The sequence below is a fragment of the Lampetra fluviatilis genome, chromosome 42 (assembly GCF_964198595.1).
Source record: "Lampetra fluviatilis chromosome 42, kcLamFluv1.1, whole genome shotgun sequence".
NCBI classification, from domain to species: Eukaryota; Metazoa; Chordata; class Hyperoartia; order Petromyzontiformes; family Petromyzontidae; genus Lampetra; species Lampetra fluviatilis.
This window is the reverse complement of record NC_136316.1, coordinates 8,865,402-8,891,832: the sequence shown is the minus strand read 5'-3', so window position 1 is coordinate 8,891,832 and position 26,431 is coordinate 8,865,402. Positions and strand designations below refer to the sequence as shown.

The window sequence follows — 26,431 nt, the reverse complement described above, 5'->3', positions numbered from 1 at the left end:
GGAATATTACACAGCACAATCATCGCCCCCTACGTGGGAAACTTTTCGCAGTTGAAAAAGTCAAGTCTCGGGACTGTTCAATCTGGCTATATACACCCCCCTTTAAGTTAGAAAGGAACATCAACTTTGTGGCGCTATTGGTATCATCCAGCATGGTGTGATTTTTGTTTTATTTTATTTTCATTAATTTTGATGTTTTACCTACGTGACTTTACCGAAAAAACCTAAGAATATGAATCATTGCAGTCACGAAAGCTTCAAATCTAGAATCATCCAGCAACCTTGCTCAAAGTACTGGCAGCATGGCCAGTGCTCCCATTCCCCGTACGACAGCTCATCGAATTCCGCATTAAACCACAGCCACCAGTGTTGACAACGCCTCTGACAAAAAAATCAGAACAAATGTGCCACCTTCCTTATTAACCATTCTGTTGGCAGTCCCCAGAGGGTGGTGGAAATTCCACATTGCTATGGCGAGGAACATTATCCCCCAGCTTCCGTTCCACCACGTGGTGAGAGCCAGGCAGCGTTCATTTGAAGGCGCCTGGAGAGACGGCAGTGGGGGCCGCTGTTGGTGTCTCGTGCTCGCATGCAGGGATGAGATCTCCGCTCTTTGCACAAATCCGGTGATCCCAATCGTGCAAAAGCCAAGCGACCTCAAAAGTAGCCTCTCTTGACGAGCAGTAAAGGAAAAGCGTGCGGAAACCCAACTGCTTGCCATGCTCACAAGTAAGTTAATATCAAATTCCACAAATGAGTGTTATTTCCGATACGCATCCTGTTACAAAAGACTTCGGTGTGGTTGGGGCAGCATCCGTGATTCAATCGCACGGGCAGTGAACACGCGTGGTGGATAAATTAACTGCACACTTTATTAGATAGGAGTCTACGGTACCGTGGCCTGGCCCGACACCCTCTCTTCGCCCACTCATCCTCACGCCCTTAACTCTCTCAACCCCATGCGTACCCTCCTATCCGACAGTTAATGTTACATTCACTTTAGCATGTTTGATCAACCTTCTGGTTTGTCAACAGTCTCAAATATCAGCGTGTCTTATGAAATGTTACATCCGCCAAGTCGAGCACAAAGCAGAAACATTTTTAAGTTACCCACCATATTCAATATAAAAAGGCCACCCATCCCCGAAACGTGAAAACCCACGGGTGAAACGTGCCAAGCTTTGTGCGAGCACCCGGCGATCCTCCCGCCTCTCCTGTGCTCGGCTCTCATCAGCAGTCGCTGCGCGTCGCCCCCTCCGAACCATCGATCTCCACCTCCACGGCGACCACCTGCTGCATGGTGGTCTCCGTCTCCACGGCGACCACCTGCTGCAAGGTCCCCTCCGTCTCCACGGCGACCACCTGCTGCATGGCAGCCTCGATCTCCACGGCCTCCTGTGCCGCTTCCCCCTCCTCCCCCATCGCCTCGATGGCCACCATGTTCCCAGCTGCCATAGCCATGGCGGCGGCCTGCACGCGCTGCGCCGCGTCATCCATGGGGAATCGCGACGTGCGCAGGATGAGCACAGTCTGCTGACGCAGCGGCCGCACGTCCAGCCCCGGCTGCAGCAGCACGTGCTGCTCGCTCAGCTGCTCCTGCTGCTCGCTCAGCTGCTCCTGCTGCACCTGCACGTGGGCGACCTGCTCCTGCACGATATAGTGCTGCGTAATATGCTGCTGCTGCCGCTCGGCCATCTCCTGTCCTTCAAACTGATGCTCCTGATCAATGTGCTCCTCGTAAATGTGATGCTCCTGATCGCCGTATTCCTGCTGTGCCATCTGCTGCTGTTGGTGGATTTGCTGCTCCTGTTCGCTGAGTAGCTGCTCGGCAACCTGCTGCTCAACAAGCTGCTGCTGCTGAGCTACGTGCTGTTGGTAAATCTCGGTATTGACTATTTGCTGTCCCTGAACTACATGCTGCTCCGCAACCTGCTGCCGCTGGTCTATGTGCTGCAACTGAACTATGTGCGGATGGTCAACCTGATGAGCTACAAGCTCCTGGACAATCCGCTGCTGCTGCTGCTCCTCTTCCAGCTGGGCAATCTCCTGGACCAGCAAAGCTTTCGAACGCCTTCTCTGTTGCCGTTTCGGCCGTGGGTTCGGCACCGGGGCTCCCTCTCCGTTCTCCGCCAGGACCTGGTCCTCCTCCCCCTCTTCGAGCGGCCCCCTCTTCCGGCGCGCGGCCACCGGCTTGCCGCACGTGTGCCGCTGCAGGCCGCTGCGGTTGACGAACATGCGGCCGCAAAGCTCGCACGCGTGGAAGCGCTCCCCCGTGTGGTAGCGCAGGTGGTGGGTGAGCTGCGACGGAGTGGCGAAGCGCTTGTTGCAATGCGTGCACTGGTAGGCCGGCAAGCCGTAATTGTGACGCGCCTTGATGTGCGACCACAGCGAGTTGTTGCGGTGGAAAGCCACATCGCAGTACTGGCACTTGTAGGGCCGCACGTCCAGGTGCAGGTTCATGTGCTGGGTCAAGTTGTTTGACGACGTGAAGTTCTTTCCGCAGATCTAGCGAGGAGAGGACGGGCAGGGGGAAGGGCGGAGAGAACGACTCAGACTACTAATACACAACTCCAAGCACCCCGCATACAGATGTCTTGCGGTCAGTCGGGACTTTACAGTGCTGGAGTAAATATTATTTTCTTGTGCCGCTGCCACTGTCACTGATGCCAAGTCTGTAAATCTACTTCAGACATGAAACTCGGTGAGGCCTTCCTGAACAGACAAGCACAAAAATAATAAGAATGCTTTGACAAGAGCCCCAGCTATAAAGTCACTCCAAAGGCCAAGACAGAAGTGAGCCTGCTCCTCCATTTTCAACCCTAGACCTCACTCTAGACCAAGACGTAACATACAACGGATCCCCCGCAAAGCCTTAAGAGACTGTAGGAGCAAGCGCTGTTAGCGAACACCTACGAAGGCCAGCACAGCACAAGAGGGGGTGGGTGGCCAGCACCACGCCCGGCCACCTTTGTCTCCCTAGTGGCAATGTTTACACACTGCAGCAGGTACTAATTTGAGGCCAAGTCAACCTAGGCGATGCCCAGGACCAGTTCGGATAATCATCACCAGTGTCGACTGTGAGTTTGAATCGAACCCGGGTCGCCGGGTTCATAGCACGGTGTGCTAACCACCGCACTAAAGCTCCCCAAGACGTCACCCGCGTCATCGTGCACACCCCTCGCCGTCGCCCACCTCGCACACGTGCTTGTGCGCCTTCGTGTGGCGTTCCAGTGCCTCCTGTCCCACGCACAGTTTCTTGCACACGGTGCAGGGCAGCACCTCGAGGCCGTTGTGACCGGCCATGTGCACCACGAACTCCGTCTGGCGCGAAAACTGCAGCGTGCACGCGCTGCATTCGAAGCAGCCGCCCGCCAGCGTGCTGGTGGTGACGCCGCAGTACTCCTCCTGCACCGTCTCCACCTTGACCAGGCGGCGCCCCAAGGAGCTGCTGCTTGGCTTGACGACGTTTTGTGGATTGTGAATGGAGTTGACGTGCTTCTGCATGGTGCCTGCGGACGAGGTGCAAGGGAGCGTCGTGATCGTTAGGAGCGCCAGCCGTGTGGTCGCCGCGGTTTCTCTTCCGGATGCGTCGTGAAACTGTGAGCTTGTGAAATTATAGAAAGCAGAACCCTCTGCAAACAAAACACGCTTTAAACGCCCACCTAAATTAAACTCAGTGTGGCATGTCCACAGGTTAAAAGACAGTCGCTGCATCGCACGCTTATATATGCGGTTTGGCAGCCGTCTGGAACGCTTCTTTCCCATATTAGGAAGCCATTGGAACTATGTACCTTTAAATCGAGAGTGAAAACTAATTTTCTTCGAAATTATTTTTGTGTTTAGTTTGTTGTCCTTCCCCCTAGGCGACTGATTAGCATGGTTGGCTACGTATGGTGTGAAAGAAGTTCAACAAGTATACATACAAACACATCATACATACATACTGTCCACACGCTCGCTGGCATCGCCTGAACATGCCCCCCTCGTGGTGTTTTCTCTGCGGTTAGCCTAAGGGATGAGTTTAAAAACAAGGGGAGTGACACCTATAGGATCACAAAATAGTTACAATAAGTCTCCGTCCCATATTTGTCCCATTTACATTATAAGTATTACATTTTTTTTTAAACATCCCATCAGCCATAAAGCCCTTCTGGGAGCACGTAATTGCAGCAGCATTAACAAGAAAACTTTGGACCAGTTTTGATATAGAGTGCTTCATCAGCAGGGAGGCTTGCTTGAACCAATGCTGGCGAATTGTCAGATGGTATAGACAAGAACCTGGTCTTTTAGATAAGGGTCCTAGTTCATCGCAAAACTATAGGATTCCAGAACAATTCACTGGACCTAAGCCACCACCCCCCGTCGGATCTGCTGCGCGCGCGCGGGCAGGCAACTTGCGGACGAGGAGCCCCACGCCTTACCCTTGAGGGTGAACTTCTTCCCGCAGTATTCGCACTGGAACAAGCGCTCCCCCGTGTGCAGGCGCATGTGGCTCGGTAGATTTCCGCGGTTCGCGAATGTCTTCCCGCAGACGTTGCACTCAAACGGCTTCTCTCCTGCCGAGAGAGGACTGCCGTCAGAGATGGAGGGGGGGGGGAGCCCCAACTTGCAGGAGGGGTGTTGGGCATGGCCAGTGTAATGCCTCAAGAAACATTTTTTCTTTTAAATAAAAAAAAGCACGCAAGTCTTGGGAAGCAATGCATTCCAAGGCATCCCCACTGTATTCAGATGACCAGAGCAGATTACCAATAATCCCATACGGTTGCTCCTTTGTTTCAGTTTATAATCAGAACAGCTGAAAAAATAATTACAACCCTATTCGCAAGCTACTGTTGAAGGCTGCATCAGATCGTATTAGTCACCGGGGGGGGGGGGGGTTGTTTGACCATACTTCACAAAATTGATCAGTGCTGGATGATGAACCGGGGCTGCCCAGGACCGTTTCAGATATCACTTCACCAATGATGTTAGCTGCGGCCGGAAATCGAACTCAGGTCACTGGGTTCATGGTGCACCGTGTAAACTACTGCATTGCCCACTCTCTCAGCGTAGCAGTCGAGCACTGTTATTTCTAAAATAAATAAATACACTCAATTACATTATTTTAAGAATCGTAATCAAAATAGTTTTAAAGTAATCATCATGATACTTTGAAAATAATAATCAAATCCAGGATTACGTTGCGTAAAACGTGTAAAACCTCGAGTACTCAAGACACCAAATATATGTAGTAACGCTTATGACTCGTTCACACCGGAGTTGGAGGCACACTTGTTTATTTAACACCACACGTTGTGACATACACACTGAGGGGGTATCGGCCCCCTCACCCGTCTATCTGAGGACACACCTCTAGGCTAACCCTAGCCTGCCTCTGAGTCCTCCTCTAATGGGCTAGGGGAGGCTATCTTGGCCCGACACTGGTCAGTCGGGCCCGGTACCCAGAGTCCAGACCAGCACTGGCTCTGGCTCTGGTACCACGCCACTGGCTCGAGCCTGCGCGGTCCTGATAAGGACGGCGTGCCAGGGGGAGACCAGGGCTCTATCTAGGACGTCTTCCGTCTTCTCTTCTTAGCTAACACAACACTCCCGAGCCCTTCGATACATTCCCCTTTTATACCCAACCCCTCCCTGAGGGGTGGGGCCCCGGGGGATCATAATGACCGAATCGACCCCCCAGGGTGTCTGGCGCGGACGTCGCAGAGGGCACCTGCTCGTGCACACATGTAGCCCCGCCTACTGTGTTTGTTTACCATAGGCTGCCATGCATAACGGGCTCTCTCTCTAACACCCCTACATCACTCCCCCCCGCATAGCATGCAGCCGTCCCAGCTGCCAACATACAAAAATTTGACAATAAAGGTGCCTTCACCCCCTGACCGCGCGTGTGCCTCACTATTTTTGAACAATAACAGGAACCAGAACAAGAACGCAACAGCAAGGTGAGAAACAACCCGTCGCACCCCCCCCGAATAAATACGAATTCCGTAAAAAAAACAGCCTATATACAATCAGCAGGGAACCCACCACGCACACACAACACACGGTGAACCCAACATATGTACATCCGAGGAGCGAGGAACACACCACCCACACAACACCCAATAAACACAACAGCTATGTACACATTTTGCCGGCCTCACAACAGTTTGCGCATTTTAGCGCGCGTCCTTGCAGCGGGCCCCTCACACGGGGTAACCCCGCGTGGCGGACCATCAGGTGGCGAATGTCCGTCTTGGGGTGAGCATTCATCCGACTCCGCGTGACCCTTGGCATCCGCAGGCGGGGTGATCGGGCGTGAGCCCGTCACTCCTGATGCTCCTGAAGGTGGCACAGCCGGCAAGGCATTAGGTGAGAGCGACGGAGACGGACCCAGCGAGTCGGCCGACCCCCCACACGTTTGGCCACGTGCGTGTGAAGTGGGATTGTGTACCGCCGCGAAGGGTTTTAACCTAGAGGGGTGCACGAACCATCTCCGCTTCCCCCACTTTATGCGCACGCACTGCGGACGTAACACCTCCACCACTTCCACAGGGCCCCGCCACGGCCGCACCAGTTTAGAGGAGGTCGCCAGTGGCACCTGGGGGCAGTGCAACCATGCCTTGTCCCCCGGCTTCCACTGCAGTATGTGCGCTCGACTCAATCTGAGGCGCTCATTCGCCTTCTGACGGAGGTCAGAGTTTTGCATTGCAGCATCCCGTGCCTCGGTCAATTTGTCCAGATTAAATTTAACATGGTCAGCCAGATTAGTTTTTCCCTGCGGCACGGGGATCCGCAACTGGGCACGAACAGGCGGGTCTGGTTCTCGGCCGTACATGAGGTAAAAGGGAGAAAACCCCGTAGCTGCATGGGGTGCCATCCGGTACGCCGCCAAGACCCCCTGAATTTGTAGGTCCCAATCCGTTTGCGAGTCCGAAACTTGTTGTGATAACATGGACGAGATGGTGCGATGCAAACGTTCGACCATCCCGTCAGTTTGTGGGTGATATGGGGAGGTCCGAATTTTCTTTGTGCCCAGGAGATCGCAGACTTGTCGGAGTAGTTTACCGGAAAAATTCCTGCCCTGGTCGGTCAGCAACCTCTCCGGAGCACCCTTGTCCAGGACATAACCCTGAACAAAGGCCTCCACGATGGCTGCTGCCGACTGGTTGGCCAGAGGCCAGGCCATAGGCCAGCGTGTAAAATACTCGACACCAGTCAACAAATATCTATTCCCCCTGGGGGTGGCGGGGAATGGTCCCAAAATGTCCAGAGCGACCAGCTCGTTTATCCTGGACACCTTGATCGATTGCAAAGGCGGGTTAGACTCCCGTGCCGGCGGTTTGCGTTGTGCACATTGAGGGCATGATCCCAACAAATCCCCAACATCCCTCGTCATGCCAGGCCAATAAAAATCAAGTTGCAACAAGGCGAGAGTCTTTTGGGTCCCCAGGTGTAGGAGGCGCTCATGAGCGGCCCATACCACCCTACCCCGCAACCCAGTAGGGACCACCAGCCGATGTCGACGTGACTTCCCGTCCCAATGCATCAGCAGACCTTGGCACATTTCCCATGCGTCGGAACCACCTCTTTTCCCCCCCCCCGCACCGCCAAGACAGGTACCGATGTGTCCCCTGGAGGCCTGCAACGTCCAGACCCCAGGAGGCATGCACACTCGGAGGCGGTTGGCAAGCGTGACAGAGCGTCCGCGTTGGTGTGGCGAACGCCCTTACGGTATGTGGTTTGGAAATCGTAATCCTGGAGGACCTCCAACCATCGGGACAATTGTCCCGATGGCTGTTGAACCCTCAGGGCGTACTGCAGTGCCGCATGATCTGTGCGGACGGTGAAATGCCGACCGTACAGATATGGGCGATACTGTTGGACGAAATGGACAATTGCCAACAGTTCCCTACGGGTGACACAATATCGTTGCTCCGCTGGAGACAACACCCGACTGCCGTACGCAACCACACGTTCCACGCCGTCAACCACCTGGGAGAGCACGCCCCCAATACCCGTGTTGCTCGCATCGGTGTCGAGCAAGAACGGTTTTGAAAAATCAGGGTAAATCAGGGGGGGAGCGTTTACCAAAGCATCCCGAAGGGAGCAAAAAGCAGCTTCCTCCTCCTGACCCCAGCAGAACCGAACCCCTTTAGATGTTAAAGCATGTAGGGGTTTGGCGATAGTCGCAAAATTAGCGACGAAGCGTCTATAATACGACGCAAACCCAATGAAACTCCTAACCTCTCCCACTGAGGTGGGAGTCGGCCAGGAGCTAACACACTGCGTTTTGGCGGGATCGGTAGAAATACCTGAGCGCCCCACGATGTGCCCCAAATAACGCACCGACTCGCGTAACAAATGGCATTTTTGGGGCTTAAATTTCAAATTAGCAGCCCGCATCTTTAGGAAAACTGCCCGCAACCTCTGGAGATGTTCCTCAAAAGTTTTGCCAAAGACAATGACGTCATCCAAATAAATCAGGCACGACTCCCATTGCAATCCAGCCAAAACCAATTCCATCAGCCGCTGGAAAGTTGCCGGCGCTGAGTGTAAGCCCATCGGCAACCGGTTGAATTGAAACAGGCCGTGCGGAGTTCGGAAAGCAGTTTTAGGCTTTGAATCATCGTCCAGAGGAAGCTGCCAGAATCCCGAAAGTAAGTCCAATGTGGAGAAGAATCGCGCTCCCGCCAAGGCGTCAAGCGATTCGTCCATCCGTGGGAGCGGGTATGCGTCGGCAACCGTAATTTTATTAAGGCGCCGAAAGTCAACGCAAAACCGCAACGAACCGTCCTGCTTCTTAACCAGGACGATCGGCGCTCCCCAAGGGCTGTTGGAGGGAGAAATGATGTCGGCGGCTAGCATGTCATCAACAGCCGATTTGACATGGTCCTTTTCGGCGGGACTCAACCGAAAAGGATTCTGGCGTATTGGCGCGCTGTCACCCGTATCAATATGGTGACGCAGCAGATGAGTGCAGCCCAAATCGTATTTATCCCGACTGAAAACGTCGGAAAATTCCCTCAGTAGTGTCTTAAGACGTTGGCGCTCTAAATTTGACAGGTCCGTCGATCCCGCGCAAAGCGCCTCGAGCCACCCTTCATCGCTGTCCGAATGTGGTCGCGGTGCAGGGACAGCGCCGACATGACTCGCGACGGGTTCCTCACAGGGCACCGGCGTTGCGTGAGCAAGCACGGTCCCCTGTGGGACCACCACCGTCTGCGAGCCCACATTGAGGACCGCGATGAAGGGTTCTCCTTCCCCTCTCACTATGGTCTGGGCCGGGAGTAAATTAGGTCCACTGACCCCGGCCCTAGACGGTCCCAGCAGAACCCCTTGAGCCCCAATGCCCTTAGCGAAGGGCCGCCGAAGTTTCAAAGGAATTAACATTTGCGCCCCCGGAGGAACGCGCACCGTTCTATCTACGAACGCCGGCACCGTCGCGAACGCCGTCCGGCTCGTAGCGGGGGATGGCAGAAACGCCATGCGTCGGCCCGATGGGAGCTCAATGCATCCCTGGTCGATTAATATCCTAATCGGCATTTTGGCCAGGAAATCCGTCCCCAGCAGGCACGGAACCGCCAGCGAGGAGGAAACAAAAATCGGCCCAGATAATTTAATATCCCCGACACAAATTTGGGCTCGAATCTGTCCGATGATGCCAAGTGAACCCCCGTTAGCAGCAAAGAATGGCACATTAACAGGCATCAAAGGACGGCTCTGGACAGGGAGAATGTTATAAATCAACTCCGAAATAATGGTCGCCGATGCTCCTGTATCGACCAGGATGCGCACCTCCACCCCATCGATGTGACCCACAACGGCCGACGACCCCGACGACGCGGCTACAACCCGATGGGCCAACACGGACCACTGGCTGGGTTCAATGTGAGTACCCAGAGCGGTGCGTGTTGGTGCCATGGTACGCGATATTGGCCCCCCCTTCGCTGCGGTGTTTGAGTGTGCGACGGGCGTGTGCGTGGGCCAAACGTGAGGGGTGCCGCGACTCGCCGGATTATGATGGTGGAGCTTGTGACGAGGGCCAGCGTCCCGTTGAGGCGTCGTCCCGCGCTGCCGAGGAGAGCGGCACCCCGAGGCGACGTGGCCCCGGATGCCGCAGTTGTAGCAGCGTGGAAGCACTGGTGGCGACGATGGACGTTGTAGATGGCTCGAACCGGCCCGGTCCTCCCGCGCTCCCGCTCCGTGCTGCCGTCGATGGTTGACGGCGCAAACCTCTTCCGCCGGGAGGGTGGCCGCAGCGACGGCGCGCCCGCTCGCCGCCTTGCTGGCCTTCCGTCGTTGAGAGGACAGGTTTGCGTGGAGGAGACGGGCCGCTTGGAGGGAGCACATTTCTGCATCGTCCTGTGCGACAATGACGATGTCTAAGTCGTCCGCCAGCAAAAGTATCTTCTCTGTCACCATGGCGTCGATCCCTTCGTCGTCCATTCGTGGAAAGGCTTCCTTCGCCAGCGCCAGGAGGCTCGTACGGTACGCCAGGGGCGACTCCTTCGCCCCCCGCTGGCGATCGTAAAAGAGTTGACGACAGTCCGATGGTGGCCCATACACAGCGGACAGCACTTGCATCGCCTTCCGCAGCGTGGAACGCCTCTCCTTCGCTGCCGATGTTAGTGTGGCGAGGGCGTCGCTGTCGAGGAGTGCTGGCAGTGCTCGGAGAGCCTCGGCGTCTGTCCACTGTGCCATCTCCTGGTGAGCGAGGAAGCGCCGCTGGAAGCCGCCCCAGTCGCCCTCCTCGCCCACAAATTCTTTGAGCGGCGGCAGTCGCTGATGTAAGGCAGCGGCTGCAGAGGACGATCGCGCTCCCTCGTCTCCCTCACTCGACTCAGCGTCGGCCCGAAGCAGCGATGGCATCGCCGGTCGCACCCGTGGTGACGCGGCAGGTACTGTACTCCCGCCGTTGGACGCGATGCTTAGAGCGGCCACGCCCTCAACAGCAGCTGCGGCGATGGCGGGAGATTCAAAATGTTGCTCCGTTGAAATGGCGGGAAGGCGCTGTGGTCGTTGGCTGCTGTCGCCTCGTGGCGGTCCCGCAGCCCCCAGCCGCGTGATGTTATCGAGCATGGCGGCTGCGGCGTACAGCAGCTCGGCCAGCTTCGCGTGCGCCTGTCTCAGCCCCTCCGTCGATGGCTCCCCTTCCTCCAGCTGCTGTGGCGTGGATGCACCCAGCCCCGGCTGCTCGATGGCATCTTCAGCCGTCTCGGGCTCTCCAACTGCAGCGGTGTCCTCCGCCCCTGGTACTCCGACTCGAGTCGTCCGGCGTGTATCCATGTTCGTACTTTGTTTCACTTCTGACGCCAGATGTAGTAACGCTTATGACTCGTTCACACCGGAGTTGGAGGCACACTTGTTTATTTAACACCACACGTTGTGACATACACACTGAGGGGGTATCGGCCCCCTCACCCGTCTATCTGAGGACACACCTCTAGGCTAACCCTAGCCTGCCTCTGAGTCCTCCTCTAATGGGCTAGGGGAGGCTATCTTGGCCCGACACTGGTCAGTCGGGCCCGGTACCCAGAGTCCAGACCAGCACTGGCTCTGGCTCTGGTACCACGCCACTGGCTCGAGCCTGCGCGGTCCTGATAAGGACGGCGTGCCAGGGGGAGACCAGGGCTCTATCTAGGACGTCTTCCGTCTTCTCTTCTTAGCTAACACAACACTCCCGAGCCCTTCGATACATTCCCCTTTTATACCCAACCCCTCCCTGAGGGGTGGGGCCCCGGGGGATCATAATGACCGAATCGACCCCCCAGGGTGTCTGGCGCGGACGTCGCAGAGGGCACCTGCTCGTGCACACATGTAGCCCCGCCTACTGTGTTTGTTTACCATAGGCTGCCATGCATAACGGGCTCTCTCTCTAACACCCCTACATATATTTAAAGATAAAAACCCATCCCAACCGTTAGCGCACGTTCGAGGTGTGTTCCTGCGGTAGAGGATCGCGGTTCCAATCCGGCAGGCCGCCCTGGTTAACACCGCGGATACAGGCACCGTAAGGCCACCCTGGTTAACACCGTGGGTGCAGGAGCCGTAAGGCCGCCCTGGTTTTTTTTTGTTATTACCTGCAGATTACTAAATTGTGATGACACGCAGCAGCAACATCGCCCCTTACCGTAAAACTATTGCAGATTGTGTCCGTGAAACAAAGCGGTGCCTTCCTGACGATAGCCGTGTGCTATAATAATGGTGTGAATATCAGCTGTACCAAATTATTAATATTATTAATAATGAAGGCATGGGAAGAGACATCCCAACATGGACCGGTGGTGGCTATGCACGTCTCCAATCCGGCACCGCGCAGGGTTGGCGAGTCACACAAATGCGAAACTGCCTTCCTGTGGGCGTCGAGGTGCCATATCCTGGCTTGCCAGAAGGCAATACAGCAGGTGGACTAATCCCCATCTGTTTTCATCTGTACCAAGATATCTTTAAAAAAATCTAGTAAAAACATTAACACCTTCAGGCATCGCCCCCCCACACCGCACAAAGCACTGCACCCGGGCATCCCCTCTGGCGGTCATGACCGCCACCATCACCATCGCCGCCACTGTCGCTCACCAGTGTGGATACGCATGTGCGTCTTGCAGGAGTCGCTTTGCCGGAAGCGCGCGCCGCACACCGTGCAGGCGTAGGGGCGCTCCTGCGTGTGCCGCCGCCGGTGCACGGTGAGCGTGGAGCGGTTGCGGAAGCACTGGCCGCACGACTCGCAGACAAACGGCTTCTCGCCGCTGTGCTTGCGCATGTGCGTCCTCAGGTTCGTCTGGATCGTGAAACTGCGGGCGGTCGGATCGACCAGTGGCAGAGAGACACCGTCGGGAGTTCACAATCCTCGGAAATTGCCACAGTTTTTTCGGTCAAGTTCGCCGTAGTTTTAAAACCACTCGCTTCCCGTTCATCTTTACGCGCTCTTGAAATTTATTTTTCGGATAAGATGTCAAAACTGATGCACGCCCTAACCCACAGTTGTAACAATACTCCTGGCAGCCTAAAGCCTGGGCGGCCTGCCCGGGCCACATTGCCAATCCCGGAACGGCCCAGAACCAGACCTGGCCCACCGAGCCCGGTTCCCACCGATCGCAGCGCTCTCTGCTCGATGTGTCCTCCCCACACTGGCACATTCTGGCAGCTACGCTCCCCGTGCAAACGCTTCCCGCCGGTCACATGGCGAACAGGCCGCATGGGGCGCACAGCACGCACGCCCATACCTGGCGTCGCACTGGCTGCACTTGTACGGCTTTTCTCCGGTGTGCAGTCGCTGATGCTCCTTGAAACTGTGCCTGGTGGTCATCGTCTTTCCACATGTGGTGCATTCGAATTTCATCTCCTTCTTTGCTCCTGCCAACATGGGAAACAGATTAATCGTTTCCCACCTGTCACAGGTTCAACATTTGCGATGTCAAGTTTAATCATCAACATTGTCAAAAACGTGAGGCTGCATATACAATCCAAATAAATATATACACACACAAACGTCAACTGTTAATTGTACGTCGGTGACATGGCCCATCGGCAGCGCTTTCGCTGCTTGTTGCAAAGGCTGGAATCCGGCAGGCAGCCCCAATTAACTCTGAAGGTGTATTAACCAGACAAATACACGCAGTCTGCTTCACATTGGCCGTTAAAGATCCTGTCATGTCTCTTTGAAAAGAGTAGGCCATAGCGTCCCAGATGCCATGGTCCAATTTGAACAAAAATACCTGCAAATTATTAAATTGGAATTACACACAGCAACACATAACCCCTTACTGCAGACGGTCTGTGAAGCATAGCGCCTTCATGATAAATTTGCGCTATAATGGTGGAAATTTGAAAAATGCGAAGTTTTGCATGTTAGTTATGACATCAACGCGACTTCTAGTAACATTAATTGTGCAACAATACTTGTGGTAACATATGCCATGCGGCACATAACAAGCTCATGCTCGGCGACAAATATTGCACGTGCAATCCCACGATTCACAAACAGTAATCTAGCACATGGACCGTCAACAGCTCCTTAATGCAACATGTACACCTCAAAAATCCAGACACAAATATATAACTTGGGATGCACTAAACATGTGGCCAAACCGAATTAATCTGCGGAAATTTCCCAGACGTTCATCGTGATCAGGGCAGGCAACCAAAAAAAACAAGAAACAAGGCATCTCTGGAGAGTGGCTCGGGACGTTTCCCCTGCTAACCTTGGGGTCTGCAATGAGTTGCTTTCGTTTGGCCGATTCAGTGTTTAAACTCCGTTTGCTTGGAGGTTGGAATTTATACCCGGCTCCTATGAATGTGTCGTCGGTGTGCGTTAAGAGCCCGACCGGATTTTTTAAGAACAATGCTATCGGCATTTATGCCACCGATATCGGTATCGTCATTTATATCAGTATCGGCATTTATGTCACCAATGTGCCCCAATTTTGTATTTATCATGAACCAAATCAAATAGATTCTTCTTCCTGTAAATGTACGTTTGGCAGTTGGTATTGCTAATTGCTAAAGGATCCGGTAGAGGGCGCTCTAATAAAGGAGCCCCTCTCGATGGTGAGTATGCAAGAGCTGCTGTGTTTTTTTCGCTACAATCTGTCACTGCTTGAGTGGCAGGACGAGAGACCTGAACTCTGATGTCTGAGCACTGCCTGACTGCCAAAATAGCTTAAGTTCAATTTGCAAGTATTTCGACAATTTATGATGAATCCGTAAAAAAGTTATTGGTGTGTAAGCAGCATGGACGGGTTGTGCTTTTTCTGTAGGAGTCTATTGTTTACGTATGTGATGTTCAGATTTGTGTACAAAGAACTTTAGGTGTATCTTGTAATTTTAATTGTTTGTTGCGGTTGAACCCAAATCAAGAGCTGAATGGCTCACAGGGTAAATCCTAATAAATGAAACTGAAACTGTATATTTTTTTAATTTGCTTGCTCGTTCATAGTATAATTTAAGTTAAATGTTCTCAAATCTTGAAAGTTTAATAAAATACAAGTTTCAATTTTGCAATTTTTTCAATAAAATATCGCTCGCTATATGGGCAATCGCTGGACTAGGACTCTCCAAAATCGGTATCGGCGCCAAAGATCTGGCATCGGTCGTGCTCTAGTGTGCGTGTTTGCGTGTGCATGTGTTTTCATGAAGTATGCGTATTATGGTCCAACCCAACAAATCTTTGGGATCCATCAAATGAGACCCCCAGCCAGGTAATAATGTTGCGTCACCAGGAAGCGATTCCTTTGTGTCCAGCCATGCAAAACCGTTAGTTGGCTTAAAGACCTTAGCTAACGTTGTTGTTTCGCACGCAAAAAGGGAGACGGGTTTTAAATGTCATATTGTTGTCCGAAACAAGATGGGTCCATGGCGATTCCACCCCTTAACCTGTTCAACGGTGGTGAAACATTTTCCAGCTCATATCTCTTATTCTGAGAGGAGAGTGATTGAGTTGTGCACTGAACATGGCGCAGGCCATTTCGCATGCATGTATCCCGACTGGACGATCACTTGCGATTTATATTTCTGTGAGCGATTATACTGCACCACTGATCCTCACGTGCCTGACTATTTGTACACAACATGTTATTGCGATTGGCCCATCCCACGCAGTCTCACCGGATAGATGAGTGTCTGTAAATTGCACAGCGGCCACACATTTGTCGGAAAAAATCTCACACTCCTAAATAACACTGCTGGCCTTAAAAGGAAAATATATAATAAAAAAACAGGCGATGTTTAGATTCTTCTTCATAGCACATAAAATCAGTGTTATTTCCGTATGTGTCGAGTTTTTTTTTGCTAATTGTGCTTGTGTACCCCTGCCAATGCAGCAACAGCATCACCAACACCACGTGACTAATTTGCGGTGTGTCGTTCGGCAACGTGATGGGGGGACGCACACCCAAAGCGAGTCACTTACTCTTGTAGTGAGTCTTGCGGTGAGCGCGGTGGTCGGCTGGGGTCTCGAACGTCAGCAAACACTCGGCGCAGTGTAGCCCATCGCTTTTCTGCCATCTCTTCCTGGTTACCGTGCCCTCTGCTTTCTCAGAGTCAACGCCGTCGCCAGCCTCCTCAGTTTTGGTGGTGGTGGTGGTGCTGGTGGCGGCATTAGCCACCTTCTCCTTGGCTTTCCGGACAGGTTTGGCCTTGGATCGCTTGGCAGCCTTAACCACGACTGTGGCCGTCGTTTGCCCTGCCAGCTTCTGGATGATTTCGTTGAGACGACTGGACGACTGTTTTTGTGTCCACTTGTCCTCATCGGAGCACTGGACTTGCGCCGCACCGGCACCGCTCTCACCGACACTGTGGCTACCTTCACCACCATCAACATCGTGTTTCCCGCTGGGATGTAAGTCAGTAGTGGTTGGCTCATCCTGGACTTTGCTTTTCTCCGGTTGGCCAGAATCCACCACTGCTGGGACATCATCACCGTCATTTGCGCCATGACTATTTTCTACGTCAGCGTCATGGTCATCCAAGTGCCGCTCCGTGTTCGTGGCCGAGGTTGATGCTTCGGGGTCTGCGTTCGTATCGTGGCAGCTGGCAAACTTGGATTCGTCGAGATGCTCGCTCTGCGCGGCAGCCATATTCTGCTCCATCTCCACGAGAGCCTGTGCAGGCAACACATAATACGTGTAGATTTATGGACAACAAGTATTTCACAGGTATTTAAAATAATGGGAGCTACCACAGTGGTATAATGGTTAGCACATTGGACTTGGCGATATAGAGGCCGCCGTTTCAATTTTGAAAACTCATTTACTCAGAACTGCTTTTTGTGTTTATTTTTGTTGTTGTTCCTCCGCACCTCCGATTAGCAGTTGGCTACGTACAGTACGAAGACGTTCAACATACATCCAAACAATTCCATCTTCCAGGACGACACTTGAAATGGGGCAGGTTTCTTAAGTCCCACCTCCGCCTCTGCCAACCCGGTAGTGTGGATGAGTTCACCGCAGTGAGTCGACTGGCAGGGTCGCGTGCGGTGGGACAAAGTGCGTGTACGCCCACCTCTTCCAACACGTCTGGTCAACATGGAAGAGTAGGCCAAATACCCTCGGGTTCCCTTTCGTGGAGGCCTCTCCACCAGCAGTGGCATGAGCAAGAAATTGCAGGGCCGCACCTTTACCTTGTACTTAAGTAACATACGGCACACTAGCTTATTGCATTGATGTGCTGCTCATCAACACAAAGAAATGTCATCAAGAGGTCTCCTGATGTAAAAACATCAATCTCCTGGTATGGTTAACAATGTACACAACAGTCCTCATGGCCCAATTCAAAGAGACGTAGGGGCCAGTCCTCTACATCTACCGAACACCCGTGGAAGATTCGTCTCTCGCAAAGGGCGAAGACGACCAAAGACAAGTGTCGTCGCTGTCCAACAAACTCTAAACTATTTTTATGTTCATCTTCTTGGTTCTTTCGGTAATGTCACGTAGAAGGGAAGTAATAAAATAATAAAACATAATAAAATAAAATAATTCTCACGACGTTTCAGCTACAACGCAAGCAGCCGTCTTCAGGTGAAGAATGAGACACTACCAAGCTAGGAACTTATATATAAGCTGGGTTGGAGGTGGAAGAGCGCCTTAACAAAAAGAATGTGCATATGAAGAGGAATTTAGCATATTCATGGGAAATGCGTAGGAGGTGGGTGGGGGGTTTCATAGTCATATTATGCCCATGCATTATGCAGGATCAACAGCACCAAGGGGGGGTGCAGGGAGTAGCATTAACAAAGGAAAGGAATGTTAATGCTACTCCCTGCACCCCCCCTTGGTGCTGTTGATCCTGCATAATGCATGGGCATAATATGACTATGAAACCCCCCCACCCACCTCCTACGCATTTCCCATGAATATGCTAAATTCCTCTTCATATGCACATTCTTTTTGTTAAGGCGCTCTTCCACCTCCAACCCAGCTTATATATAAGCTCCTAGCTTGGTAGTGTCTCATTCTTCACCTGAAGACGGCTGCTTGCGTTGTAGCCGAAACGTCGTGAGAATTATTTTATTTTATTATGTTTTATTTTTATTATTTTATTACTTCCCTTCTACGTGACATTACCGAAAGAACCAAGAAGATGAATCCCTGCAGTCACGAAAGCTTCAAATCGAAATTTATTTTTATGTTACCAGATAAGGCCGACTGAGCTTTTTTTCAGAAACGACCTGGCCAAAAATGACAGCTCAATGAAGTGGCTCATCACGTGGAAATATATAGCAGGCAAATACTCTAAACGCATGTTTACAAATGTGGAGGGGAAAACCGGAGGACCCAGAAAAAATTCACGCAACCACGGAGAGAACATGCGAACTCCCAAATATACAGGTGTCAGGGTCGGGATCGAACCTACATCTACATATACAGGTGTCAGGGTCGGGATCGAACCTACATCTAAATATACAGGTGTCAGGGTCGGGATCGAACCCACATCTCGCCACCGTGGCGCCCCTCGTGCCGAAAACCCAGGAAGAAGCCGCAAGGTACCGGACCACATCGACGGCTACGACCTCATCGCTTACATCAACCAAGTGGAGCGTGAGATTGGCACAAACACCAGACATGACCTGGATGCCGATTTGAGAAACACGCGTTTCAAGTATTTGCCTGCTATACAATTTCCCATAAGCCAGTTCGTTGAGCTAACGTTTGGGGCCAGGTTGCTTCTGAAAGAGAGCGATATAGCTCAGTGGGCCTTACCTGATAAAATAAAAATAGTTTAGTTTAACTCACAGACAGGGCATTAATGAGTGATATCCACCCCAAATGAGTGCCACTTTCCACTCGGCAAGGTGGAATATGGACTACAGGTCAGACCTCTGCTTCCTCTCAAAATGATAAATGGACGAAGCCCTCTGGAAGCTTCACAAATCATCCTTGAAAGGCCTCACTGAATCTCAACGATTTTGAGGAGGGTTCTGCCAAGTTTTTTCAGGAGGGTGCGATGATGCTGTTCTGTGTATGACACCAATTGAGCAACGTGCAGGTACATTTTTTGCATTGGGATTCTTGGCCAATACCAGTTACATTGCACGTTATTTTTTTATCTATGGGTAGGAAAGCAAATAACCTGGAGAAAATCCATGCAGAGCATGGGGCGATAATACAAACTCCACGCATAAAAGCGCTCGAGTCAGGAATCAAACCTCGGGACTTCTTGCTGTAAGGAACAAGTGTGACCACTGCGCCACGCTGCTGATGGAGTACGCTGGCAGGACCTCACCTGACGGATGGCCTCGATGTGCCGCAGCAGGGCCGGCACCTGCAGGACCTGGGCTGCGTGCTCCAGGCCCTCCATCTCATCCTTGTCGGTCACGAGCAGCTGCGCCGTGTAGAAAAACGTCAGGATGAGCTCAAAGGCCCAGGCCTCCAAAGCCTCCACGGTGTCCCGGCCAAGTGGTGCGCTCCTCCCCCTCAATCCACCCTGCCATGGGTCCATCACCGCCACCTGCAGAAGAGCGAGACGACGTATGCGTGAAGCACGAGTGAAGCGCGGGTGAAGCCCGGGATTCTTTTTACACAATTGCTGAGCACAGGCCCAAATGGGCAGCGATAAACAGCACTCTCAAAGTTGTGATGAGGGTTAAGACAAGTAACTTGGGAAAAGAGACCGTGGGATATAGAGTGCAAGGGAAGAAGCATCGATAATTGTTGTGACCTGCAGTGCAGTAGTTAAACAGTGTGAATGAGACAAAACTCAAGTTAAATGGTAGAATTTTACAGCACTAACGTTGCTCTAAACTACTCGATTATTCATTTTGCTTCATTTGACAAAGGCTGCAACACTGAGTAAACTAAACTGTATGTGTCCCTGCAACACTAAACAGTTTTGCTAAAAATACATTAAAAAAGGTATGTTTCTGGACAAGCAATGCGCATTCTGACAGGATCATGTGATTATCACAACAACAACAGATCAGATTTTTGCGTTTTAATTTACAAATCCTCCCACCTTGCCCACCATGCGCTATGGGCTCTGTGATGCACGAACACTACACGTGTGTGTGGCTGTCATATTTCCCTCCTCCCTGAAGGCATTCAAACAATAGACAAATGGACGTATTGGCGGTACACGGGTGCAGCAAAACACACCAGTCCTCATAAAACAGTCGAAAATCTAAATTCGAACCAACATTCGGCTTCCAACTGCCTCGACATCACCAGAACTGATTTTGACGTACCACCCACAAGATTTTCTCACAGGGGTTGCGAATCACGAGAAAATAAATCACTATTGTAACGAGTGTGGGGGCCGAGGGTGCCTTGGCCCATCCTGGTGGCCAAAGCTACGAGTTGGGGCCCCCTTGACAGCCACCATGAGATATGTTTTCACGAAGTGTAAAAAGACAACAAACTGAATTAAAAAGCTGTTTAAATTATTTTTGCGAAAATGCTTTCATAATGGGACATCCTTTGCCAGTACCAAAATATGAGAATAGGTTTTTCCCCTTTTTTAATAAGTAGAGCAGTTACGTAATATTGCAAAGGCACTCAGGAGCTGAAGTGGCTGCATTTTGCGAAGACGGAGCGCCCCCCTACAGCGTTAAATGTTTGAGACCATGAGCGTAATGATGCGATTGGCCAAGAGCAGCCGCAACATATAACAGCCTCGGTGCGACCGTGCGAGACAAATCAAATATTGGGGCCCCACCCCCCGAGCTGATAATGTCATTACTACGCCACTGCCTCCACGACACCTCCTTAAAATCAGCCACGCCACTCAACTTTACCCTGCGCCTTACACAGTGCGAGTAACCTCTTCCCGCGTCACCTCCTCCATCGACGCCCTTCGCGATCACGCCGAAAAGGGTGACCCGACTCCATTCATTCGGTCTCAGAACCGAGGGACAAGACTGTCAAAACGTTTAGCACCGATGCAGGAAACATTTGTGAAACGTCAAGATGGGAGCCATTCTCGGAGGAGGAGGAATGTACCTCGCGTGAGCCAAACAGCGAGGCAAAGTAGCCCGAGGTGGCGGACAGCACGCACTTGTGAGCCGAGAAGAGGCGCCCGCCAACCAGCACCGTCACGTCACAGTGCTCGCCTGCACACACCACAGCAGAGACAACGTTCCCCCGTATAGCCTTTAACAGACTTCTTGAGGCAAGTGATGCGAGCAAACACACGGCACAGCTGCCTTTCATTTCCCAAGGCTGATGTGTTTACACACTGCACCAGCTTGTTGTTTAAGGCTGATTTGGCTACTGTTATTGGTCATGAAGGAGAACTGAACTCAGGCCGCCAGATTAGTAGCGCAGTGCGATGACCACGACACTACCACTACCCATAAACCCTAAACACGCACACACCGTCAGCACACATGCGTAAACACAGGCGTAAACAACAACAGCCACCACTAGACACAAAGTGGCAGTAATGTCACCACAGCATGTGCCAGGCTAGATGCACTTTGAGGTTATCACTTGAAGTGTGGAAGGCTCACTGCTGATAGGTTATGGGACAGACCCAGGTGTTCCGGGTTGATTAACCGAGATGACTGGCAGATGTAACACCTGTGCCCACTTTCACACCAACACGAAAGACACGCACTCACATATACACACAACACCATAGACAAGCACAAACACATACCAGCACAAGCACACACACAAATCGCGATGCAATTTAATGACGATCATGGAATTTTATCATATCTAAGGCTATTGCTGCATCATCGTCGTCAACACTACCATGAACACCTTCAATCGTGCCGTTTGTTGCTGTTCACTTGGGTGTTTTGGCGGCCTTTGAAACTGGTAAATTGTAATTATAAAAAGGCAGATCAATTGAGTTAGAACCGTATCCTACACACGGGGCAACTGTGGGAAGCTGCACCCAGCGCTCTCCCGCCGACCACAGGGAAATGCTTCACACCAGGTGTGCCGCAGTTTTCTCGGAATTATAGCAGAGGAAAGTACCTCAAAGCCCCCAAACCCTCAGTCCCCCCCTCTCCATTGGTCACGGTGCGGTATGGCAGACACACAGACATGGAGGACAAAGGAAAAGCACCCCCCGTGTAGCCTGAACAGTCTTTTGGGGCAAGTACTGCGAGTGAGCAACTATGAAGGCTGTCACGGTACACAAGGGGGTCGGTGGCCAGCACCATACCCCCCCTGCCTTCGTCTCCACTGTGGCGACGTTTACACATAGCACCAGGTATTCATTTGAGGCCGAGTCGATCTAGGGGAGGCCCAGGAGCAGTTAAGATAGTCGTGAGTGGTGATGGCTGTGAGTAGTACATGGAGGACAATAACAACAGCCGCCATTCGCCACTAAGTCGCAGTGACATCACCACGGTGCCTGTGCCAAGGCCAGATGCACTCCGAGGCCAAGTGAAGTGTCGAAGGCTTGCCGACAGGTCACGGGACATGAAGCAGATACACAGAAACCAGGAGACACATTAGCACAAATAGAGACACTGAGACTCACACAGACCTGAATACTCATACACAGAAACAGAGACACACACAGAGACACTGACTCACACAGACACAAATACACCCAAGCAGTTGGACAAAACCTCAGCACGAATATTGGCAGCGCCACTCAATTTCCTTGTTCTCGATAATTGATTGTGAATTATCAATCGGCTTCAATGCGTTCCCACCCAGGCGCCAGGTGAGTGTTCGGTGTGCTGTGAGGCTCAAACGAGCTCAAGAGTTTTTCTGGGGAATGAGAGCGGTTGAGAAGCGCTGCCGTAGGGGATCCAGTTGGTGTGAAAAGTGGTCCTAACGCGAATGGTCACACGGGAGTTTCGTCGGCCACATGAGCACTGCTCTCTGTGCCTGGTGCACAAAATTAGGAGATGGAGGCAGTGTCGGTGCAGAACCGAGGATTGAATGAGCAGCAATGCCCAGCTGCTGACACCCCGAGGGCTTCCATCGAGCATCGCGTTCAACTCGTGTGACCTCGTACCTTGCAGCCGCTGTTGGTTAAGAGTGGCCAGCATCTCAGTGGCAAAGCAGTTGTCAGTGACGCACACTTTGCCAGCGTTTCCCTGCCTACAACACACACGGGGAGGCACAAGGATGAACAACACATTCACATGTATGTTTGTATGTAGAACTTCTTTCACACTATACGTAGCCAACCGTGCTAATTGGAGGTGCAAACACACATGCAACACAGCCACATGAACGTCACATGCACGATATTACCTACTTTGAAAAAAAGTGTGTTGTTTTTCCCGTCGCTTATGTTCAGCACACTTGCGCAAAAAATGGAATTTGCATATTCTCCCCATGATCGCGTCGATTTTTCACTGGGTCCTCCGGTTTTCCCTCCACATTTATCATCAACGTGCGTTTAGAGTATTTGGCTGCGATACATTTCCACGTGATAAGCCACTTCGCTGAGCAATCATGTGGTCACTTCGCTTCTGGGAAAGAGCTATATGGCTCACTTGGGGCCTTACTTGGTAAACAAAAATAGTTTCATAGTTTTAAATTGAATAGCAAACATTTTTTAAAAATGATAGGTCCTACGAAAGAGCTGCACTAAAAATACCAAATACGAAGATGGCATTGGACGTTTGAAACGGTGAAGCTGTTAATGGTTTACTGGTCAGTGTGTTGAACACGTGGGTGCAATGAGCCGGCCAATTGATGCGGTACATCAAGTGCCTGTGCTCTTTAACATGACAGTGCACTGTGTAGGTCATGAACGCCACGATCACCCCTGATGGAGACTGCTGCACGGGACGTGTACGTTCAGCCCCAGGGATTTAAAACTCGCAATTGAAATAATTTATACACTTAATATATATGCGCAATGAAAGCGTAAATGGATACACACGTTGATAGCAATTTGACACGTCGGCTTTCGCGACAAATAGCCATAATACAGGTGTATTTGGGTTAGATCGCGTAAATAAATGTGTCGTTAAACCCGCCACCACCCGACACAGCCAATTAGTAAGGTTTGTCATGTAAACAGAACGTGCCAATTCGTTACTAGATCAGCAACACCGGTGTGTTGGGAGAGCAAAACCACCACATTTACAATCCGAGTCCGACGTTTCGCCAGTAATTACAACTAGCTTAATCAGGAGACTTGCCTGATGACAGCATTAACATTGCACCGGGGGTTGGTCTGGAACTCGGGGCAAGCCGATTGCGAATAGAACCAGGGCAGTACAGTGCATCCCATAGACACTGTACCGGAAAACGTGTTCCAAGAACAGTGCGGCACCGTGAGTAGTAAACTCTCGTGCCTCGAACAATGTTTTCAACCTACGTGACTTTACCAAAAAAAGCCTAAGAGTAAGGATGAGGAGCTGGGTTCGATTCTAGAACCCGGCCGCCTTTCTCTTTGGAGTCTCTGCGTGGGTTTCCTCCTCTCAGAGAAGAAAACAAAGCGCATCTGGTAGTTGCCAAACATATCGATGCTGAACATTACTCGATGGGATTGCACACAGCAGCAGCATCTCCCCCCCTGGTGGTGTTGGGGTCTCTGGGACCGGTGCCGAGCCTCACGTGAGGCCACGGGAATGGAGGCCGCTGCCCGCGCTGCCCGCCGCGCTGCCCTCCCGCGCCTCGGCCGCCAGATCGCAGCCCACGCTGCGGTCCTCGGTGCGGCGCCGCGAGCTCAGGGTGCCAACAACGCGACCACCACCACCATCACCACCACCAGCAGCACCACCAGCAGCACCACCAGCACCACCAGCAGCACCACCACCAGCACCACCACCAGCACCACCACCAGCACCACCACCCTTCCCTGCTTGCCCTTCCTGCTGCTGCTGCTCCTCTCGCTTCTCATGCTGCTCCTGCTGCCCCTGCCCTCCCAGCTCCTGCTGCCCCTGCTCCCCCTTCTGCTCCATATGACCTGGCTCCTGCTGCTGCCCGTGCCCTCCCCGCTCCTCCTGCCCTACCCGCTCTTCCTGCTGCCCTCCCCGCTCCTGATGCCGCCCTCCCTGATGCTGCTCCTGCTGCTGCCCCTGCCCTGCCCGCTCCTCCTGCCCTCCCCGCTCCTCCTCCTGCTCGCTCTGCTTCCCTCGCTGGCCTCGTTTATCTTGCGCTCTCGACTGCCCGCCTTGCTCCCCTTGCACTTCCTGCTGCTCCTGCTTCAACTGACCTGGCTCCTCCTGCCCTTCCTGCTGCCCCCGCTCCCCCTTTCTCCCTTGACCCTGTTCCAAAGTCTCTGGCTCATCCTGCTGCCCCCGAACTCGCCGCTTCCCCTGCTCCTGTTCCAAATGCCCTGGCTCCTCCTGCTGCCCTCCCCGCTTCCCCTGTCGCACCCTCCTCTCCCGTTGCGCCTGCTGCTCCAAATGCTTCGGCTGCCCCCGCTGCCCCTTCTCCTCTGGCCTCAAACGCCCGGACTCGTGCCGCGCTCTCGGCTTCCCCTGCACTCCCAGCTGCCCCCGCTTCCTATCCAGCTGCCCCGGCGGCTTCCCACCCCGCTGCCCCGCGACCCCCGCGGGTCCTTCTTGGTCCCGCGCCGCCGCCGCCGCTGCTGCCCGCGTCCTCGCCCTGCACGGCGCCATCACGCAGCTGCGCACAGGCGATTCCGCAATTCGCAACTTGTGCACTGCACGTGGATCGACTCTCCTTCGATTCCGAAACAATCAAAATTGTATTTTTGGTTCTTTCGGCAAAGTCACGTAGAAGGAAATTTTTTAAATAATACAAATATTATTTATAATATTTTTATTTTATATAATAAAGTCACGTAAAAAGGAAATAATAAAAAAAACAATTATTTAATATAATAAAAATATATTTTATTATATTTTTATTTGATTATTTCCCTTCTACGTGACTTTACTGAAAGAACCAATAATATGAATCCCTGCAGTCAAGAAAGCTTTAAATCAAAATAGAATCAAAATTATGACTTATTATTATTCTTCTTTGGGTATTTCGGTAAAGTCACGGAGATAGGTTCAAAGAATAATAAAAAAAAATTAACCCGTAAAAACAAAGTTTTTCACTATAAATCCTTTATATGCGTGGCGGCTAGAGTCATCTCGTCCTCTGGCTTGAGATGGCTGCCACCTATGGGTCAGATGATTGCCTGCCACCATTAAGCAATTGGTAATTAAATATTAAAAAAAATCGTAAAAAGTGTAAAGTTATGGAAAAAAAATTTTCACGAAAATAAATTGTCACGCACAACGAGTCTGTGTGCAAAATGTCAGCTCGATTGGATCACGGGAAGTGGGTTAAAAAACGACCGAAAGATTTGCACGGTCGTAAGTGCGCAAGCAAGCAAGTGAACTTAATATAAATGATTTAATAACAAATAAACTCGTTTAAAAAAAAAAAATTTTAAACATCGGTTTTATTAACAATTTCGTTGAACTCACCGTCGAGAAGGACGTCAATGGCGCCTGAGATACACGCGGCGTCTGCGTTTTGTGCGAGCCGATTCCATAGTTTAGGGACCGCGGCGTTTTTGACCGACACACAAATATATAAATAAATAATAACGAGGCGTCCATACAAAATGTCAA

At 51.9% G+C, this 26,431-nt stretch overlaps 1 protein-coding gene across 1 annotated transcript; it reads right to left on the bottom strand.

The window, feature by feature from the left end:
- Window positions 1-854: 854 nt before the first annotated feature.
- On the bottom strand, window positions 855-25,473 carry LOC144946696 (uncharacterized). Its single transcript, XM_078875792.1, has 10 exons — window positions 24,453-25,473; window positions 22,894-22,979; window positions 20,913-21,022; window positions 19,201-19,425; window positions 15,890-16,580; window positions 13,206-13,335; window positions 12,559-12,773; window positions 4,422-4,556; window positions 3,193-3,509; window positions 855-2,505 (listed from the first exon to the last, which is right to left on the bottom strand). The coding sequence occupies exons 1-10, from the start codon at window positions 25,460-25,462 to the stop codon at window positions 1,231-1,233; spliced, it is 4,194 nt and encodes a 1,397-aa protein (XP_078731918.1). The 5' UTR covers window positions 25,463-25,473; the 3' UTR covers window positions 855-1,230.
- Window positions 25,474-26,431: the final 958 nt, after the last annotated feature.

Bases quoted from the DNA above. Each gene is read 5' to 3' on its own strand.
- LOC144946696 (XM_078875792.1), bottom strand. From the start codon at position 25,462: ATGGCGCCGTGCAGGGCGAGGACGCGGGCAGCAGCGGCGGCGGCGGCG. The intron at 3,510-4,421 runs GTAAGGCGTGGG...CCTCGTCCGCAG, and splicing joins GAAGAAGTTCACCCTCAAGG to GCACCATGCAGAAGCACGTC. The intron at 2,506-3,192 runs GTGGGCGACGGC...TCTCCTCGCTAG, and splicing joins CGCACAAGCACGTGTGCGAG to ATCTGCGGAAAGAACTTCAC.